This window comes from Pezoporus occidentalis, unplaced genomic scaffold (assembly GCF_034315485.1).
Source record: "Pezoporus occidentalis ecotype Australia unplaced genomic scaffold, CSIRO_AGI_Poc_V1 ctg17, whole genome shotgun sequence".
Classification (NCBI taxonomy): domain Eukaryota; kingdom Metazoa; phylum Chordata; class Aves; order Psittaciformes; family Psittacidae; genus Pezoporus; species Pezoporus occidentalis.
Genome location: NW_026913531.1, coordinates 6,721,465 through 6,742,900, shown reverse-complemented (window position 1 = coordinate 6,742,900; position 21,436 = coordinate 6,721,465). Strand labels below are relative to the sequence as shown.

Here is a 21,436-nt window from a genome sequence, read left to right as displayed (position 1 = left end):
TGCAGACCATTATTGTGTAGCTGCCCAAATGTCTTAGGGTATTTTCAAAAGACATCCAGAAATGCTGTGTTCTCTTACCCCTCTATTTAGCATGTGGCCACCATATCCTAAAATACATACATTTTCAAATTTTGTCTTGACTTCTCATCTGCTTCCTATGTATTCTTTAGAAGAAACCAATTTGTATGAAAGATTGTAATTAATAGGAAGGATGTTTGGTGTGTGCTAAGGTGTTAATGGATAGCTTCTTGAGGAAAAATGTGGCTGAACAAATAAGCTTTTTATTCTTTCACAAATATATTAGCTCTAATACAGTCTTTGATATCAAGTGCTTGGAAAGTTGTATATATACTCGTCATTCAATATCATGTCGTAAACACAATTGCTATTTCCTGTTTTAATTTCTGAATATTCTGAGATCCCAAATACGTTTTGCAGCACAAACCCTCCATAAAGTTAGCTTATTTATCAAAATAAGCAAAAACCTAATCCGGTATATTTGTGTGTGTGTTTGCTTTAAAAATTATTTCAAGGATGCTCATTTTGAAAACAAATTAGGTGCTACTACTCTAATATAAATGTATTCCTTTGGTGTACTTTCTGGCAAACATAGACATGTACTAAATCTATTAGTGTGTAACAATTTAATATAAACATTTCCTGCAAGAATCTGTGGAGGTCTTCTTCCTACCTTGTTGCTCTGAGCACATCTTCCATGTACTGGACCTGCTGAATTTCTCCTTACTCACTTTTTCTGAAAGCAGATCAAGGGTTAGCTTTGCTTTTACAGTCTGGCACCCCTAGAAGTTTTCAGTGATGTCACTTGTTTCAGTCCATACTACATGAGTTCTCCTACACTCCAGTTTCCCTTCTTGGCTTTGCAGTATTTTCTTACATGTTGTTTTACTTTAGAAAAGTGTTAGAAAAATTTTGAATTACAGTTCTTCGTGTCACTCCTTAAACATCATTCCTGTCACCGTCATTACTGATTATTATTAAGAAAGCGATGACAAATTTTTAGTCTTTTTCATCTTTTCTTTTTTCCAACTCTTTTGTCCAAATTGTATACCTTAAGCATGGGTAGTTTTAAATTAAATGTGTACGTACTAAGAGAAACTACATAAAGCCCTAGAGGCACATTATTTTATTTAGGGTCAATGTCCTGGTTACACAGAGGATGTATATAATTCTATAAATAAAACATCTGTGTATATATTATCATACATATCATATATATACACACACAATATTTACATATATTTCAATAGCTCAGATCTTGTCAAAAACAGTGAAAATCATAATGTTTCTGCCAAATCTGTCTTCAGCTCTGAACACCTGGAAATTAGACCCTGTACTACCAATGAGTGGTAGGGCTTTTTTTTATCCTGATCTGTGTACACTACTAGCATCTTTGTGAGAATAATAATGAAGGAATAATGACTTTGTTACTTCTTTGTTGAGCTTGGTTGGTGGAAACAAAAGAAAAAGCAGGATTAATAAGTCACTAGGTGTCAAATACATACTGTAATGCAACCATGTAATTGATATTTGTTGTTTTTCTGTTGTACTTGTCTCTGTAAAAGCTCTTTCACTGTGTCATATTTCATATAATTTTTGTGGCAAATTAAAAGTAGCACAGTTTTGCTTATTTAGATAAGGGTTTCTGAAGAAAATGTACCGAAATGTACCTGGTAATATTCTGTGAAAAATCTTGACAGATGTTCTTTTTCATAATAGCAACTGCACAATTGCTTTAAATAATTCTTATTTTGTTCACATTGTTGCCAGTACACCATAGAAATAAATGTTACATGCTCTAGACTACGTGCAACAGCACAAGATAGTCATTTACACAGTAACACTTCATTTGGTTCAGAATTCATAATGAAGCAAAGGAGACTAATAAACCCTATTGCCTTATTACCAGTCTAACATGTTAATGTATTACTACATTAAATTGTAAAAATGACTGTTGAGCCACGCAATTAGCATACAGAAAAAGTCAGGACTCGGTGATGTAAACGGAGGGCAGGAGGTCCTGCAAGCATTCCTGTGGTGCCAGCACAGTGCCACAGCTGTGGGCTGCCGCTGGACTGCAGTACCCTTGTCGCAAGCAGGCATAACCTTCTTAGGCATGTCAATAAAACACTGATAGCCAAGAACTGTCAATAGTTATCACGAGTGCAAAACACCAATAGTGAAGGATCACATGGTTATTATTTTCATGTTTTCTTGTTAAAATTATGACTCTGAGACAGATTCAGAGCATCTCCCATCATCTTTGCAAGTTGTCATCCATTATTTGCACTTCAGTGACATGAAAGCAGTCTGAAAGTGCTAGCCACCATACAATACACACAGGGGCACAGAGAGCAGTGCCTACATCAAGGTTAGAATAGAATAATCAAGACATACCAGAAGCTGCAGAAGCAAGATGTTTTAGCTTTGTTTGACAGAACTTAAGGCATAGCTTAAAGATCTACTTAAACCATAAAAGAACTGTAACAGATCGTTGGAGCTTAGTGTTCTACCTCCCATTTTGCTGTAAAGATCCTCTGACTATTTAAATCAACTGTCTTTTACAATGATCCTCTGATCAGTTTACAGTTGCTGTAAATCTGAATGTACATTCTCTTGCAGAGCTCGCTATCAAATACTGGATTTCTAGTAATGATGACACCATGCTTCTTGGTCATTAAGGAAGAAGAATGTAGAGATTCTATTTCAATTTACACTTATTTAAGCTCCATACAGCTCAAATGTACAAGATCTGTTTTCATTAGTCTACTACTGTCTAATCGCCTAGGGTTATAAAAACTCCCTCATGAGGATGATTTCACCTTAATGAGTATTCCTACCCAGCAATGAAAGCTCAATAACAGAATTAAAATCTTAAACATCCTCAAAAAGGAAGGAAGAGAACAATTTACGATGTTAAAATGTTGAAAATATGCATTACTCATAACTCCCACGGGGGTTTTTTCTTTGAATAAAGTCATATTTTTCTTGACATGTCAGGACACATTTTCAAGGGCTCAATTGTGTAAAGTTTCTGGAAAGCTCACCACTTAAATAGCAATAAAATTCGCTGGAATACAGGCAATTATAAAATAAACCTAGCTCAGGTTGTCAAACATGAACATTAAGTTTACAAGTGAATTTTCAGAGTGCTACAAAAGCCCTACTTGCAAATTTATCTGATTCTTTTTTAAGTAGTTGAATGGGAGAGAAGAAAAAGTTCTAAGTTAAAAAATTAAAAAGCTTTTTGTTATTTTCCTTCCCCCAAAGGGAGCTGTGGTGAGTTGACCCTGGCTGTACACCAGGTGCCCACCAAAGCTGCTCCATTGCTGCCCTCCTCAGCTAAAACAGGGGAGAGAAAATATAATGAAAATCTCATGGGTAGAAAAAAGGACAGGGAGAGATCACTCACCAGTTACTGTCATGAGCAAAACAGGCTTGACTTGGGGAAATTAGTGTAATTTATTACTAATCAGAGTAGATAATCAGAAATAAAACCAACTCATCCCTTCCTTCTTCCCAGGCTTAACTTTACTTCCAGTTTCTTTGCCTCCTCCCCTGCAGCAGCACAGGGGAGTGGGAAATGGAGGTTATGGTCAGTTCATCACATGTTGTCTCTGCTACTCCTTCTTCCTCAGGGGAGGACTCCTCACACTCTTCCACTGCTCCAGCATTGGTCCCTTCCACAGAAGACAGTCTTCCGTGAACTGCTCCTGTGCTTGTCCCTTACACAGGCTGCAGTTCTTCTCGAACTCCTCTCTCCCCGGGGCCACAGGTCCTGCCAGGACTCTGCTCCAGCACAGGCTTGCCACGGGGTCACAGCCCCCTTTGGGCATCCCCCTGCTCCAGTGTGGAATCCTCCACAGGCTGCAGGTGGAGATCTGCTCCAATGCTTGGAGCACCCGCTGTCCTCCTCCTTCACTGACCTGGGCGTCTGCAGAGCTGTTAATCTCACATTCTCCCTCCTATCTCCCACCTGCAATTGCTGTTGAGCAGTAACTTTTTTTCCCCTTCTTAATTATCTTACCCCAGAGGTTCTGCCACTGTCACTGATGGGCTCAGCCCAGGCCACCATCGTGTATGTCTTGGAGCTGGCTGGCATTGGCTCCCTCAGACATGGGGGAGGCTTTTGGCAACTTCTCACAGAAGCCACCTCTTTAGCCACCCCTACTATCAAAACCTTGGCATGAAAACCTAGTACAGGAGCCCAAAGTGCATTCATTGTCACTGCTGCAGGCTTTATTCCCCACCTTCCAAAGTTATTTTTGCAATCTGAGAAGGGTTTTTTTTGCTTTTCTTTTGTTCTCTCAAAGTGTGGCTGATGTTGATTACAGTGCTGTACGGTCCATAGTTATTTTAGCTCCTACCTGTTGTGAAAATAAAGCTCTATGTCCATATTTGCCCTTTTAAATATAACTGTTTGCAAATCTCAGAACCTGCATTTCTAAATGGAAAAACTAAAGCATTTCAGCACTAAAGCCATCTTCAGGGAGATTCATTTTTATCTGTTGTTTTAAGACTATGTATGGATTTATGAGAAGTTTGGTTTATGAAGTAAGACTCTGCATTTATGACAGCCTGAAGAGCATCTTGCATTCACTTGCTCAAACATTATCCCATGTATTTCATTTGGTCATGATAGTGAAACATACTGAGATTTTAGCTACCAATCTGGGAGGAAAGATTCCCCCTGCCCAAGCCAACACCTCACTTTTCCATGTGTATTTATTAATAATATTTCATATAATATTCATTCATTTCAAGTAGTCTCATACCTAGACAGCACCAAAAATCTGTATTTGCTTGTCTGTTGGGAAAAAAACACTAAATGAGAAGTTTCTTGCCTTTATACCTTATTTACTACACCTTATTTACTACACTTGTCTGACTTTGATAGATGAAAAGGAATTTACTTTATTAGACAGGTTTGTGAATCTTAGACTTTCATCTGCTTTTCTCTAGTAAAGGACGTTGAGAAGGCAGTTTTCAGGAACACTTTGGTGGTCTTATTACAGGACCATCTCACTAGTACCTGCTTCATCATTTATTCAGAGATGGGGCAAGCTCCCTCCTTAGCCTCTTCCTTTGATCAATGTAGAAAATGAAGCTAATCAGAATTCTTCACTCAATCCCACTGATTTCTGGAAATAGTTAAAACGTTGGTTTTTATGGCAGGCAAAGAGAGCCATCGTTGATTCAATCATTTTGATTAATATATAAGTTTTAATTGGGAAAAGTAAATCTTGTGCAAATGTAAATGGTAGGTATCAGGCTGATATCTGACAAAACCACCTAAGCCAGTGCACTGCTTTATGTACTGTAATTCAAATAGATCTTGCAGTGCAACATGTTGCTAATTTTGAGATCCTTTGTAGTGCTCCAAGTGTGCCACTAGCAGTTTTACTGGTACATCTGCTTCTCACTGGGAGAGGTTGTGATCCAACCATTCTCCTTTGCGGCCTGTGGTTACATCCACCTCTGTGCTGTTCACTGGAAGCTTAGCCTGAAAGGCTTCCTCTTGGATCCTGCAAACAATAACAGCATGGTGTAATTTGGAAATGATTTCCTTCATGCAAAGTATGATTTATTGAGCCAAAAGGTGCCATGTCATGATTTTGTCTTTCCTGTCTGGTTTCTTATTTCATTCCAGAGCACGTAACACAACAAACACACAGGGGCATTTTCAATACTCATAGTGGGGGTTTCCCCCAGTTCTTCAGCGCGTATATTTTCGGCATGTTTAAAAATAGGAGTTCATTTGGAATATGTGTAAAGCCTAGAAATAGCTAATCTTCTTGCCAGAACAAATTAGAAATCTTATAATGTATCTACTTTCAGGCAAAATGCAATTTCTCATTCAAAAAGCTTGCTACTATACTATAAAACCAGATTTCAATTTAAATCTTTTCATTCTAGTTTGACTGTTTCTAAACCTTTATAACACTTACACAGAGTTCTTGTTCATGATTTCCTGAGTGGTCTGTCATATAAATATATCAGTGATTTATTCAGTGATGTGAATATGTGTGAAAACATATGCAAGTAAGTGTATTCTATGCTATGCTGGAATTGCTATGATATGGCAGTCGTGAGACTGCAAGTGATTTGAAAGCAGCGGGACAAAAAGAAGTATAAGCTGCAAAGTGAGAGATGGAAAGACTTTCAAACACCACTGTGACAATTTGGTTTGCCTTTGGTTTGTAAACAGCATTAATTTTGTAAACTGGAGGAATATGCTAAGAAATTTCAAATCTCTAGTAGATTTTTTTCTCTGTTCCTGTATAAGATCCCCTGTCCCTAGAACAGGGAATGCATTTCTGCATCTCGGGAACCACAGTTCCTAGTTTTCCATCCTGTATGAAACTGTTGAAGTGGAAACTTGTGACCCGCAGCTCCTCATGCTGCTTCTCATGTTCTGCTTCTAAACTCAGACTGAGAAGATGGAGGCACAAATGTCTTAAAGGCTGCAGCCAAATCTGTCATACCTCAACTGACAGAGGCATTAAAATTGCAGTAAAAGCTGAAACTATCCAGTGTAATTCTAATTAAATATTCAAAGTATATTTTGAACAAGATTATTAAAACATTCCTTTTTACTGACGTAGAAATACAAATAATATGTTGACATATCCAAGGTTTTTATGTAATTCTTGCTCTTAAAATTGACAGCAGGCATCCAGGTGACCCCCCATGAATGAGATGCATCATTCCTAAACCACCCTCAAGAGCACATAATCGTCTTAGTTTGGTTAAAATGCCCTTCCCTCATGAAAAAGAAATCTCCTTTTATTAGACCCAGTTTTTACACAGATTCAAAAAAGTATTGATTTGTTTTTCATTAAAATGTTTTGCCAGTGTGCATCCCATGTCATGTTTTCCCTCCACAAAGGGTGAAAGAAATATGGTATATAGTGTATACAAGATCCTGATAATACAACATACTGATTACCATTATAATTCCTTTCAGAAGTTACATATAAAGTGTCAAGAAAATGCATGTGCATTTCTGGCCCTGTAACTAAAATAAAGTATGAATAATGACAAATTTATTGTACAATTAAAACAATTTCAATCACCCTATTGAATATCTCTGAACTCTCTAACCAGTAGCTTCTGAAAGGCTCGGTTGACATTAACACAAATTAGAAATTTAACTGGAAATGGCTACATTTATGTTTATTTAGGCTACATTTATGAATCAGGATTTAAATTTCCACTGAAGCAAAAGGAAATCACCTATCTCTAAGCATCATATATTCCCTGTGCTACGCTTAATATTTACCATATCAAATGACAGACATTGATTAAAGTTTTACACAAGCTATCAAGCTACACCTATTAAAGCAAAGTCAGAAGGTGGACCAGGAGTCTGAATTATGTTCTAAGTAGGCTGAAATCCGATATTTAACACTGTTCAAATATGGAATGTTATGATAGAATAATGTAGGAGGACATCCAAGTAGGCAATTTCACTGTTCTCTGAAAGACTTACATAAATAAGAGCTGGATGGAAAACTGACACAATATAGTGACAAGACGTTGGCTTAGCATAATATCCATGTAAAAAGAAATACTTTCCTGAAAAGAGGAGATTAAACAAAAAGTCTTCTAGATCTTTCAGCCTTTCAGCAAAGTAAAACATGGTTATCAGTGAGTTTAATTGCGTAGGACCAATTTGTTTCAATATCAGAAAATGAAAGAAAAAGGTTCAGTGATTTAGAGTAGGACAAGTTTATAAAAAACAGCTTTTCAAAAACTTATTGTCTTCCTTTAATGCTTTACATTTTTTATGTGATCCAGGTTCTTGATGGTGTTAAGGGACAGTCTAACATCATATATATGTTTAGAGCCTCTGTTAATAACAAAACAGCATACACAACTTGTTCTGAAACTACTTAATAAATTAAATAAATTCACAGTAGAAAAATTGAAGTAAGTAAAACCAAAGTAAAAAAGATTTTAAATATTAGCAAGAATGGTGCAAAAAGAAACCTCTGTAAACATGTTTATTAATTAAATTAAATATACTTAAATCTCTATGCATTGTAATCATTTATTCAATGGAAAGCAAAATTAAATCAGTATAATTATTATATTTAAATCCTTTACTAGTGGATGGTTTTAGATACAATTTAAATTACACAAACATTAAAAAAAAGTCAATAGACAAGGTGATGACTTTTTACAGAACAGCAGCACTGGGAATAAGGCCTCAGGGGCCAAGATTTCAAGTGAAGGAAATTGTTATGAGTGGGAAAAGTACCCAGAATACCATCCTTGTAATTTACAGTATGTGATATACATTGGTGGTAACAACAGCTCCTTCCTGAGGATGTCAGAACACTTTCAGGAAAAGCCTAGTGGCGGGGTATTATTTTGTTTGGTCCCTAAGTGGTCAGTATTCTCTGATTCACTCCAAATCTAATCAGGTAACACCACCAGCAATCATCTCAGACTTACAGATCCTGATACCCCCTCAGCTTTCAACTACAAAATCATTCTTCCTCTCTAAAGGTATTGTTCTTCCTTCCTGGAGTCGTCAACACTACTTATGGACCAAATATCGCTATGATTCCTAACAGAAAAATGAATGCACTTAGTTCCTTCCCACCAGCCTGGAGGGATTTCAACTAGCTATTTGAACAGAGAAATATTTTCTTTTATATTTAAATCTTTTATCTAAATCATATCTGAGTATCTTGGTGTTTTGCAGGTTATGTGCTGTTTTCTCATTGGACTTAAGTAATTTGATCAAGAAAATAAATTAATTCAGGTTTGATTTTGCATGTCTGGTTGAAAAGTAGCAAAACACCAAAACACAGGGCAAGCAGCAGTCAAAACATCATACATCTCTGAACTAAACCGTAAGGGGTTGAAGAATGCTGGTGCTTTCAGGGAAAGTCTGGCAGTGAATCAGTAATACTTATGGGAAATCTAATAAAAGCTTTTCCATTGATGCTTGAGATACATGTACAGTAAGTAGTAAAGAGACAAGTCCAAAGTTCTGTAGATGTAAGACAGATTTTGGGATGACATCAGGCTGCGCAGACCAAGAAGTGCAGAATTAAAAAATGTATGTGTAGTAGGCAGCTATCACTAAAAAAAGTGTAATAAGTTGGTAGTTCCTTTTCGTTGTTGTTATAGATAAGTATATGAAGTATGCATAGTAAAGTTAATTACCTGAAGCCTGAAACTGAAAGGTAACAACTGGCCACTCAATTGGAAGTAAGAACTGAGTAAGTTTCAGCAGCAGAGGTACCCACATTGTTTAGGATGTTTTATGTTTAGAAATGGATTCTGATCTAACACCTCTCGAATAATTTCAAATTAATTATTTTGTTAAATACCCAAAGTAAATATAGAGATGAAGCATTTTTCTTGCTTCATTTGTGTCTTGTGGGAGACTTTGCACCAAGAATAAATTTGTTACATTCTCATGTATAATTTCTGTATTCCAATTTGGGTTTTTGGTGTCTATCGAACATAGTTCAAATGTCGCCATTTTTTTGTGTGCTGCCTTTCCTTTTCATTTTGGTCACCCTTTACAATTTGATAGTTTTTGCAACTACAGTGTGAATCTTTTTTTTCCTGTCATATATATGTCTTAGTGTCCTGCTACAGATAGTAATAAGACTGTTTCCCTTGCTAAATAGATGTAATTTATGCTATTCCATACTGATTTATAGCCTTGTGTAATCTTTATTCATGATGAAATGATTGTCTTATTACATTGTCCTTTTCACTAGCTTGGCTGATGGGTATGGTTCTGTAACAGTAGGTACTTCAGATCACTTCTGGCTTATGTATTGATATTCTATTCTATGCTGTATTTTAATATTTGAAATTAATATTTCCTTAACATCTGAACTCAGATTAGTATTTTCGAGTGTACAGGCATGGCATGTGGATTTCGTCATTTATGGTAATGAAGACCGGTTTTAATTTTGAAACTAAATCATTGAATCCTTATTTCATAAAAAAAATATGATTCAGTGATGTTGATAGATAATGGACACAAATTCTGCTAAGATTTTGGAGAGAATTTATATGGATAATATAATAGGGATGTTTACCAAAATTGTCATTAAAAAAGGTGGGCTTTAGAAAGTTGAAAATATTTTAGATTTGAGATGAAAACGTAGAAGTTGTGTAACAATATATTCAGAATTATTATGACAAGGTGGGACTTTAGAAATCATGCTGTTTGTTTCTATGTACCTTTGAAATATAGAAGACAGAATCTAAATTGGTGGAAGTTCTTTAAAGTTTGAATGTTATGAAATCCTTGCTTGTCAGTCATAAAAACTGACTACAAAAATGTGAAGTATGTTGAAGATCAACTTACCTGTGAGAAGAGAGCAGGCTAAAGGAATGTTTCTTTAGGTTATAGGTTAATTTGATGGGCTTAAGCCACAACACTTAGAAAGGTCTAACTAGAAAATTAATATTCCACATTTCAGTCTTTTTAAGCTCACAACTGTTGTTTTGGTTTTCTCAATCAAGAAACAACTTTTCAGTTCATCTGACTGAGTTTGGCAAAGTTAGCAGGGAGACAAATTTAGGCCTGCAGCAGGAAGCTGTCTTTAGACTTGACTATGGAAAGACTAGCATCTCTGCAGTTTTACATTAGTTTTTGATTAGAGTACAATTGTTGCTGCTGTGGTCCAGGTCAAATCTTGCCAAGTGTGCTAAATAGGAAAATAATGCCTGTGATAGCAGTTTAGAAAAGAAATATAATAATTTGAGACCCACAGCCAGAAGTTGAGACGGAAAAAATGTGATATGTTTGATCGCATTTTAGCATGTATTATTTGGACTTGAATGTTTAGGTTGATTGTCCAGTTTTGGATCCAACAGTAGTAAATACAACAATGATATTTATCGCCATTTATTTTCTATGAATTGGTCTTTTAATTTTTTTGAATTTGATTTTGTTTGGTTTTAGCAGATGTGACTCCACCCTCAAGAATATTAGCTTTTACTTTTTCAAAAGAGAACTTAGCATGAAAACCATTAAGAATTTAACCTCTAGAGGGTTAAATAGTACTAGGTACTTGGAAAGCTGTCTGCAGACATGTTTTGTAGTAGATACTTTAATTTAGATATCATAAACATAAAAACATCAATATAAGGAATAGGCATTTCTCAAAAGTAATATTACTGAATTTTATGTATGCTGCACAATTAGTTTCTTACCTAGATCTGTGGTATTATCACTGTCAGCTGGTGTAATCATGATTAGAATTTAAAATTCAGAGGCTACCTAGGAAATAGAGTCCTCTCTGTCTTCACCTTCACCTAATTCATCATCATCATCATCCATTCAGCTGTGTTCTGGCCTCCTGTGTAGAAAGTTACACAAATTCTTCAGTGATTAAATTAGTACATTTTCAAATTATTTGCACATTCTTGAAAGTTCAAGCTAAATAAGAAATAAGTAGATAATAAACAAGAGTGTTATAGCAATTAAAAAACTTTGCTTCGATAACCAATAAGTAAATATTCATATTTATTTGTAAGACACAGGAAAGTTTCCATGCTTCTTTAGGAGCATTATTTCTGCCTTAATTAGCCTTTAAATCAAGAATAGAGAAAAAGTATGAAAACAAGTTAGCTGTGTGGACCTGCACAACTTACATCTGTTATCTGATGACCACCTTAGAGCTGAAACTCTTAAGATATGACAGGCTTCAAACTCCATGTTATTCCTGTGTATAGTTACTCTGCATTCATTACTGTAACAAAACCATTGGAAAAATTAGCTGTAACAATGATGGGGGTTTGGCAAAGAAATTTTTCTCATTCAAAAATCAAGTGAATCTCCCAAAAATAATGATACACAATATTGTACTCTTCTATTTGCCTTTTGCTTTGAAGGGACAATTGCGTGTTTTTATTTACTTACTTACATACTTAAAAAGTGGTAATCCTAGGGTACCTAATGACCATCAGCTGCTAAGAAAAAATAACTATTGTGAAATATATGACTAAATAATAAAATTTTGAGCAATGTTTATACAATATTCTTGTTGAGCTCCAGGGTTTGTCTTAGATGCAGGTGGTAAATCAAAATGAAGGCATAGTGAAGTCTGCATTTTAATGGATCAATGAAAGATTATCATATGAAAATCCAGATCGACTGTTGGCTGCCAGTTAACATATCCTATGATTTTATGCTTGTTTTACTTGATATATAATTGCTATCTACAAATCAGAATTTTATAATATGTACATTGAAGTATCTCCCTTAATCTACCTTAAAGTCACTTAGCAGTAATTGATGGCTAATTCTGCTTGGTGGGAACCATAATTTTGGTAACTTAGATTTGAAAACCATTTGAACTGTAAAGAAAAAGAAATAGGTGAAGCTATTCAGAACAAAAAAGTTATTAAATTACCAAGCCCTGTGTACAAAGGGAGTCTATGCTAATGAGATTATAAAGATCTTTTTGTTATTTAAGACGGACCTAATTCTCTTATTTAAGCAAACCATTTTAAAGCACATTTTATTTGTACAATCCCAAAAGACACAGATTGTGTGGGACAGTTTTAATTCCCATTGTTTTATATTTTCCTATAATTGCTTTGGGTGAAATGTTGCCCTCAGGTCTCAGTCTTAGCACTGAAATCAGTGGGAGTCACATGAGTCCTGCAAGGGCTGTAATTTGGAATTTAGCAGGCAGTGAATCAACCTGACTCAAATCACAACAGTTTTCAACATCCATACTAAGGAAGAAATGTTTACAGTGGTGAGTCCATGAGATTTCAAATGCTGGTCAGAGCTGATTCAAATAGTCTTTAAAATCAGAATTTAAACATAAGTTAAAAAACTTAAAAAAAAAATTATTAAATTATTAGGATCAAAAGAAACATTTTTTAATGCAAATTAAAATTAAATTAAGTCAACTTCAGTGTCCCACAAAACCTTGGCTGCTCTAAACACTTAGAAGGTAGTATGTCCTTAAATCTTCCCTCCCACCCTATGCTTTTCTATTTTAGGCCAGGACAGTGTTTTAGGGTGCTTCTGACTCAGGATTTGTGCAGACACATTACAGTGACAGAAGCCTTTACATTCACACCAGCTTTCCAAAAACAGCATGTATACATCCTACCTGCTTTCTACTGTTTAATACACAATGTTATCCATCCAGTAAATCATTCATTATGGATGATTATGAAAGCAGAACTGTGTAGAGAGATCTAACTGTGCAATTTATCAAAATAAGTAAGTTTTATATTAGCCAGATTTTCCAGCTTACCGTAGTATAGCATGTAAAAGTCTTTTAGGACCTGAATCTTTCCATCCTGCTTATTGTCTAAGGGTAGGCTGCAAAATCAGAGAGAAAGCAACTTATTTTCCAGTAGATGCATGGCATTTTTACTAGAACTACCAATAAATAAAACAATACTTTCAATACAATAAAACCTACTTGAATATGCACTAAAACAGTCAATGAATGCCACAGACAAGGGCTTTTACATACATGTTTTTCTTAACACAAATTAGTATGTTGCACTTAGTAACAGATGGGAAGTTGACAGAAAATTAGCACTTCATTTTACATCACCTGGTTTTGATTCATAGCCTTTCAGTACTGTTTTTATATAATGATAGTTTGGTGTCCATTGTGTTCTGTATAGAAGAATGAGTTGTCCTTGCATTGTTACAAAATCAATGCCTAACAGCTCTGACTATGTTTAGTATTTAAACCTGTCTGCATGTACAGATAATTTTGCAAATGCTACAAATGGCCAAAATAGGATCAAAATATTAATAGATTTAACAAATTGTCTCCTTAGTAGTTTTAAGGTTTATTATGTGTGTTGACCAAATATTTTCTCTCTTTTGCAGATTGTAGCTTTGCGCGAACAAAATGCACACATTCAAAGGAAAATGGCAGCTGGTGAAGGGCCTGCCGAATCAGAGCATATTGAAGGAATGGAGCCAGGGCAAAAGGTTCATGAAAAGGTATAAAATGTTAGTTTTCACTGGAATACACCATCAGTTTGAGAAATAAGCAGGTGTTAGATTTTTGTAATGTAAATATTTTGTAGCACATCCCTTTAGAATAGTCTGCTTAATTAAACCAGTATCAAAAATGAGTTTGTTTAAATGGAAAAGAAATTTAAACAGGCTCTTTGATAGAGCACAGAGTTAGACCCAGGGCTTATAACAAACTTTGCTTGGAATTTTTGCGTAATGCTACAATTAAGAATACTATATCCTGCTGAGTGATCTTATGTGCATCACATACAGAAGGGCAAGGTGTAGTGGCATGGGTATGTGAAAGGGTATACATGCAATAACTACTGCCAGAATAGTCCATAGCAGGATAACAGGGACATAAAAACTAGAAAAAAGTAATTTTCCTCTCTGATACCTATAGATAGTCTTTAAATTCAAGTCCATGTTCATATAGAGAGAAATGAAGAGCTTTACTTAGCACATTTTCAATGAGAAATAGGGATATTGAATTTAGATATTTAAATACTAGATATTTAATATTAAATTTAGATATACTATTAAATTTAGATACTTTAACTACTTAGCAGCCTAAGTATTTGCTGCTTCAGGCTGAGAGAGAGAAATAAAAGGTAGAGAATACTGATTTAGAAACAATATTTTCTTCTAAGCCTTTGTTTTCCAGTTTGATAAAAACCCAAGTTGTGTATCTTCCTCTCTTGCTTCACAGTTACTAAATTAAAATGCAAGCATAACATAACATTTGGCAGGCAGATGAAATGAGTAAAGCTGCCGCTTGGATCTCTAATTGTGCATTTCTATCTAATGGCCTGTGATGAACAGTGGCATAAATCATACTTATAAAGAATAACACTCATCATTACTTATTTATTTTATAGGCAATCTAATTTACAGGGGTGCATTTGCATGGCAAGCATTAATTTTACATGCTTTGCAGTTTATTTTATGTCTGCATTTTTCTTTGAGTAATCTATGTGATTCAGAGCCATACAGTAAACAAATACTGTTCAGCTACTTTCCTATTCCTTGCAAAATCTTACTCTTTGACACTTCTGTGAAAATTTGTTAAAACAGTGAACATCCCACTCACTTGTGCTTTTAAATACCACCACACTGCTTAGCTGAAAATCTCTAATTTTAGCATTTCTTTGCAAGCTGTGTCTTCTGATTTGAGTCAGTGCACACCTTATTTATAAGCAGAACTAAATGGAAATATCTGTCCTTTAAGAAATCTTCATTTTTAGATATTAATAAAAGAGGAATGGAAGCAAAGAAACATATCGTTGTCATTTTATATGAAATATTTGTAGACCATTATGTCCAGAAAACTTCTGTGCTTCCCAGTCAAAACAACTGAAGTTGGTTTTGTTAAGCTGAATTAAAGGCTTGCACTTGATAACTTTTGCATACTAGATAGGGAGTTAACAGAAGACTATATATTGACACCAGGTCACCCAATGTACGCTAATTCAAATCCTCTGCAGTAGCTGCTCTCTCTCCTTCTACACTACCTTAGTGCATAATACCATCAATTCCTTCTTATTTTGTGAAGTCCTCACTTTGTAAGATACTTCTTCTTAAACCCATACTCTAAGCATCCATTTAGAAAACATTCTTTCAACTTCTGCAGTATACATGGAGAATAAGCTATGAGGTAACAGTTTGCACCCTCTTACAATACAGGAGATCAAGGTTCAGTTTCAGTCAATCTGAGATCCTATGGTTTAGGTTTCAACTTTGTGTCTGATATTCACAAATATATAGGTTAAACTTAAGCAGTACCTTTAGGTAGTCACCCTGTTAATCATGCCTATCTTCTTGGACTTTGCGGGAGATAGAGACATGGTAAAGTCTACACAGACGTTGAAGTAGAGCTTGCCTTGGTTTGCAGAATGGACAGTCCCAAACTGACACAGCAATTAGAGGATTCCTCAGCTTAAATAACCTACAGAAAGAGTTAGCCAGTATGGTTCACATGGAAAGAAGACTGGACTGTTTTTTGAGTATCTGTTTTGAAGCTGGAATAACTTCTTGTGTATTTAGGAAAAAGATGACAACATAGATTTCAGCTCATTTATAACATTAGTACTGAATGATTTCTGTACTTTTGTGGGAAAAAAATCATCTGACTACATTTCACGGCAACACAGAAATATTTTGTATTACTTCAATGCTTAGAAAAGGTGCTAAAAAAAAGCTATTACATAGTTTTAGGCTGCTCCCTCTCAAGAGGATAGAAAGAACGGTCCAAGAACTTTTCTGGGCCATTCATTTTCTTTTTCAAAAAAATCTTAGAAAAATGATACGTTGCCAGAGAATGGAGAAGTCAAAGTCATGCCAGTCATTAAAACAATATGACTAAAGCTGCATTAGTGTGTTTATCTATACTGGTCTTAGCAAAATTATGGAAAAGCTAATAGTGGAAATTGAGAACAAAAAAAAAAAAAAAACTCTCCAAAAAATGAAAATAAAGAGAATACTAAAATTACTCTATAAATTTTATAGAAAATGTTTTGTAATTTCTATGAAAAGTATACATATTTTTATGAGGCAAAGAATTTGGTTCAAAAGGAAATTGTTTTACAATACCTTCTTTTTCTTTTTCTATAAAGAATGGCTCAGTACATAATTTGTTGTTTTTTTGCTTTTTTTTTTCAAATGAGCAATAAGGGAAATCAAGCCAGGTAATCTTTAACAAATAGAAATCTTATTAATGGTGACAGGGTATAATCATAAATGGAGACTCATTGCCAAGTATAAATGAAACATCTCAAAAGAAAATAATGATGAAAGAGAAGTAATGAGAAGTATTAACCATGAATATTTATTGCTTCACCAAAAAATAAAGCCTAAACCAAAAGCAAACAAACAAAAAGGGAAAACGTCTAAGAAAAAATAGAGTGAATGGCTTTTAATTCTGATTTCACAAAATTACAAACTTTGTAAGGCATCTGCTATAGGAAAGTATTAGGGATTTCAACATGGAACTATGCTGATATTTAAAAAAAAACAATAAAAATCAAGAAGGAGCTTCTAGGGTATAGCTTTCTGTGCCTGGAGAAAATTGCAGATTGTACTGTGAGTTGCTTTTATTGGTAGGTGGATGCCAGGTCATTAAACAGATAAGGTCACACATGTTCCCTAAGGGGGATTTCAACCAGTTATGTTAAAATTTCTGCTCTATGACAATGGAGCTTCCAAGCTACATCTTTTAAGCAAGATAAATTTAAAAGCTAGCAAATACAGAAACTTGCAAACAGGCCAACTTGCACAAATAGATCTTTAAAGGACTCTGAAAAAGTGTTTAAAAAAAATCTGACAAAGATCACCTGCTGAGGGAATTCAGCTCTTTCTATTATCAGATATTCTTCTCCTTAAATTGGTGACCAGTGGACACCACTTGCTGCTGTCCAGATCATTCACCTGATCATTAGGGAACTGATTGGCCCACAAGCAAAGGCCAGGAAAGACAGTATTCCCAGTGAATAAATTATCCCTTGAGAAATCTATTTGGAAATAGAGAAGCTATAAAAGTGGGACTGAGCATTAGAGATCAAGATCATGACAATGGAGGATGCATGCAGGGTTATTAAAGGAAAGAAGTTGGGCAGGTGTGAAACTCTGCAGTGGCACGTAAGTGAAGAAGGAACCTGCCATTTAGCAAGAGGGTAGCTTATGTGCTTCTCTTCTCAAGATCAATGGTTTTCCATCTGAAACAGCCAGCAGTGAGTGACAACTCACAGATAGGCTCCTCCTGACATTATGAGCAGGGTCTGTTGACTACACCTCATGCACCTCTGGGGAAACTTGAATGCAGGGTGTTAGTAAAGTATTACCAAAGTTCATCTGCCACCTCAAATTATTGTACCAGCAATATTACAGGAGGCTATTTATGTAAGCAAATTTAAAATTATAATGAAGCTTTTGGATAAGAAGGATTGGTGTTCTCATCAGTCCTGATGATAAGCTTTCTAGTACAGAATGAAAGGTGCATCCTGGAGATGAAAGCTTGGCTGTGAAGGTGATGTTGCCAGTGATCTTTGGTTTTTCTCAGCTCTGGAATAATGCTTGAGGAGCCAGTGTGCAAAACCAGTCTGTATCTCATGTAAAAGCAGGAATGTCTTTGACCAGTGGATTTCTGAAAGAAAGTTTGCTGTAAGGACTTTTTGTTTTGCTGTTTACCGAGTGCAGCCAGAATGCATGGTGTGTAAAAAAAAATAGTGGGAGAGGTGATCCTTGCCCCAGAGCACTCATAGTCTGAATTAGTGAAATAATACTCTTCAAACATACAGTACATTTGATAACCAGATGGCAGGTTTCTTCTTCAGCACTGCAGGTGTCTTTCTGGCTTTCTAATAATTTCTTTCTGGATTAATATTGATAAAGCTAATTAAAGAAGCATGTGCTGAGTGGGACTTAATGAAGATTAGTGTCTTGAAACACCTGAGGAGGTGAGGAGTTTTTGGAGTGAAAGGAAATATAGATAAAAACTGTAGCTGTGATTGCAAGTCTTTATGAACCTAAGGAGTAAGTCTGGGAGAGTATACAATATTCTCTCTGAAAGAGTCAAGGCAAATATTTTGTAAGTACTGTGGTGCTTAATAGTTCAGTCTGTCTGCATGTTTATGAATACTTAGTGCTCAACAGTATAGCGTAGGGATTTTATTATACTGAAAAGCTGCATTACTTATGCATTATTTACATGCTGAATCAATAGACTTCTCAGATCTTTAATTTTTCAAGAAAAAAAAAGCTCTTTGCCTGTTTCATATAGATTAATTTGACTTTCAGTCATACAAAATCCTTTTTACCTAACAGAAATCTCTATATACTTCTACATGTCAAGCCCTTTAAACCACTGCTTTAAAAGTGTGCTTACCTTTGCAAGGGAATTTTACCCCTCTAGCGCTGTGCCATCTGATGGCATTGGCTGACTTAACTTATGCTGGATGATTTACTGCAAGGAATTGCTAGGCCAGTAATTTCTAATGCTAGGCTGGGCAGACTAGTAAGAAAAAGGAGTTAGTCAGGGTAAATGGGGACAGGGTTTACTTGTTGAATTTGGTTTGGACAGCTAACTAGCCCTTATAATTAAGAAGCAGTAAGTGATTTCTCTCTCCTGTGTAAGATCTCAGAAATTCTTCTAATAGTGTAAAGGAGAAATAGGCAGGCACTCTGGAAGAAACCAGCAACAAGAAGAAATATGCCTACCTGTCAAGTAAACTTTTTTTATGTTATTATTATTCCCCCCATCCAAGCCACCATTTTGCAAAGTGAGTAAAGGGTAAGAGATGATTACAGGCATCAGAAAGAAGAATGAGAGCTGAAAGCTGATCAGGAAGCAGACTTATTTCAGATCTTAAAATTAGTAATAAACACTGAAGTCTTTTGATGGCTTTGTAGAAGAAGCAAAAAAGTGAGGATGGTTGGAGAGAAAAGTGTTGGAGAAGGAAGCTATTTTTACATCGGTATAGTGGTAGCAAAGAAATATTTCAGTTCAGAGAACACTGGCTTTCATAATTGGTTAGAGATTGGAGAAAATGCAAGGTAACTGAAGAGGAGACCTCTAATGATTCTGCAATTTCTGCCTGACACAGACCAAAAGATTTGGAACAACCTAGAGAAGTAGCACAGTATTCAAACATTAAAGAGGCAACCAACCACTTGGAAATTCCTGTGGCAGCTTAGGTGTAATGCTATTATTTTGGGCATAGCTTTTCACATTTGGTTTTGTGTGCTGATTATATGGATGATGATCCTGTTGCTTGTTCTTTAGTTGTCACTTGTGATTGGGCTGTCACATAGCTGTGTCTGTGTTCATATAATTTACTTTCTTTTAAACCTTTTTGCATGAGGCAGTTGAATGGAATAAGAATGGAAAAGCTCTGTAGTAAAAAGCATCTTCTGGCAAGTTGTTATTCATTTATTCTTACATCTCAAACAGCATCTCTTTGCAGCATTAAATTTTACTCTTTCATAAGGTCAAGTGACATGTAGAGTTTAGCTTCCTTTCATGATTATTTTACTTCCTTTTTAGTATTTCTATACTACAAATTTCATACAAGTTTATTTGACTTGAGAAATATACTGTATTTCTGTCTCTCCCTGATGATCTGGCCAGCATTCTAAGTCAGAAGGATCGTCAGCACTGCAGAGCTCAAAGTAATTTTTTTTTTTTTTTTCCCTGGGACTGAGGACAAAATTTTCCAGTTTCTCTGCCTGTTTTAAAAGTTGGGTTTTTTTAAAAACAAACAACAAACTGAACACCTGTTTTTAAAGCTTTTAAGCTTCATATTGCATTTCTTTCCTCCTCTTCCTCACATTGAATTTTCAGTATATGTATTATTTGTAGGAATTAAATTGATTCAAAGAGAGTCTAAAAGTACCTTGGGTTTTAAAACAGGTAGTACTACTGATCATGTTCTATTTCCAAAATATTTCAAAAGTGATTTGTATATTTAAAATTCTGTATATTATATATGAATGAAGATTTTAATATCTCAGCTACCATATCAGCAGCTGACTGGCCAAAAATCAGAGCGCCTGGCCAAAAGTCAGGGCAACTGACCAAATTCATCTATGTTTTATAAAGCAACAGATGGCACTTGCCTTAGGAAATGAAAGGAGAAGTCTCACAAAATGAAGTGAGACAGTGATATTCCTTTAGGTTGAGATGCCATCCTAGAATAACAGAAAGAGCGGTATTTGAAGTCTAGTCACCATGAGTATTAGGGTCATAGGCTTATGGCAGACAAGAGGATATGTCATATCTTGAGGCAGGTAACGGTATATTCCAGTCTCCAAGAGCTTCTGCAGCAATGACATTCTGTTATTTAGAAACAATTGTCTTATTTATATAGCCTTTTCTAAACATTGTGATTTTTCTGAAAACAATTCCTTGCTGAAACTTACCTTGTATCCATTGCTTTATTTTTTATGTATGCTTTAGATGGTTGCTTTTTTTTTTTTTTCCAACTTCAATCTGGCAAGAAAAAAAGAGAAAACGAAATGCCCTAATTTGGCAGGTTCAGAGAGAACTTAAAAAACTTTTGTTCTTTGCTTACATACATTTACATACTTATGTGGGTAAATCTTCATATACTTAGTAAATAGAACTTATTATATGCAGACCTTTGAAAAGCCGTTTTAATGTTTTTATGTTGCAAGTCAAGAAAATATGTACAATCAAAAGGGTGCTTTTATCAAAAGTTTTCATGATTTTAAAGGTAACTCTGACATAACTCTAGTGGACATATTCCTATATAGCTTTTGTGTCCTCAACATAAAAAGGACATGGAACTGTTGGAACAAGTCCAGAGGAGGGCCACGAGGATGATCAGGGGACTGGAGCACCTCCTGTACGAAGACAGGCTGAGAAAGTTGGGGCTGTTCAGCCTGGAGAAGAGAAGGCTGCGTGGAGACCTCATAGCAACC

General features: G+C 35.4%; 2 protein-coding genes across 9 annotated transcripts in view; one reads left to right on the top strand and one right to left on the bottom strand.

Annotated features, from left to right (window-relative positions):
* The window catches only part of PPFIA2 (PTPRF interacting protein alpha 2), a 315,167-nt gene that overhangs the window by 221,568 nt on the left and 72,163 nt on the right, over positions 1–21,436 (top strand). For all 8 annotated transcript variants that reach the window (XR_009963872.1, XR_009963873.1, XR_009963874.1 and 5 more), the window contains one exon: positions 13,871–13,987. Coding sequence is in view for 2 of the 8 variants with exons in the window: in XM_062613845.1 (XP_062469829.1) it covers positions 13,871–13,987 (117 nt within the window). In the remaining 6 variants the exon portion in view is untranslated. The remainder of the gene's footprint in view (positions 1–13,870; positions 13,988–21,436) is intronic.
* Positions 8,591–21,436, bottom strand: part of ACSS3 (acyl-CoA synthetase short chain family member 3) — a 177,524-nt gene continuing 164,678 nt past the window's right edge. The window contains exon 17 of the transcript XR_009963877.1: positions 8,591–8,604. The gene's annotated coding sequence lies outside the window, so the exon portion shown is untranslated. The remainder of the gene's footprint in view (positions 8,605–21,436) is intronic.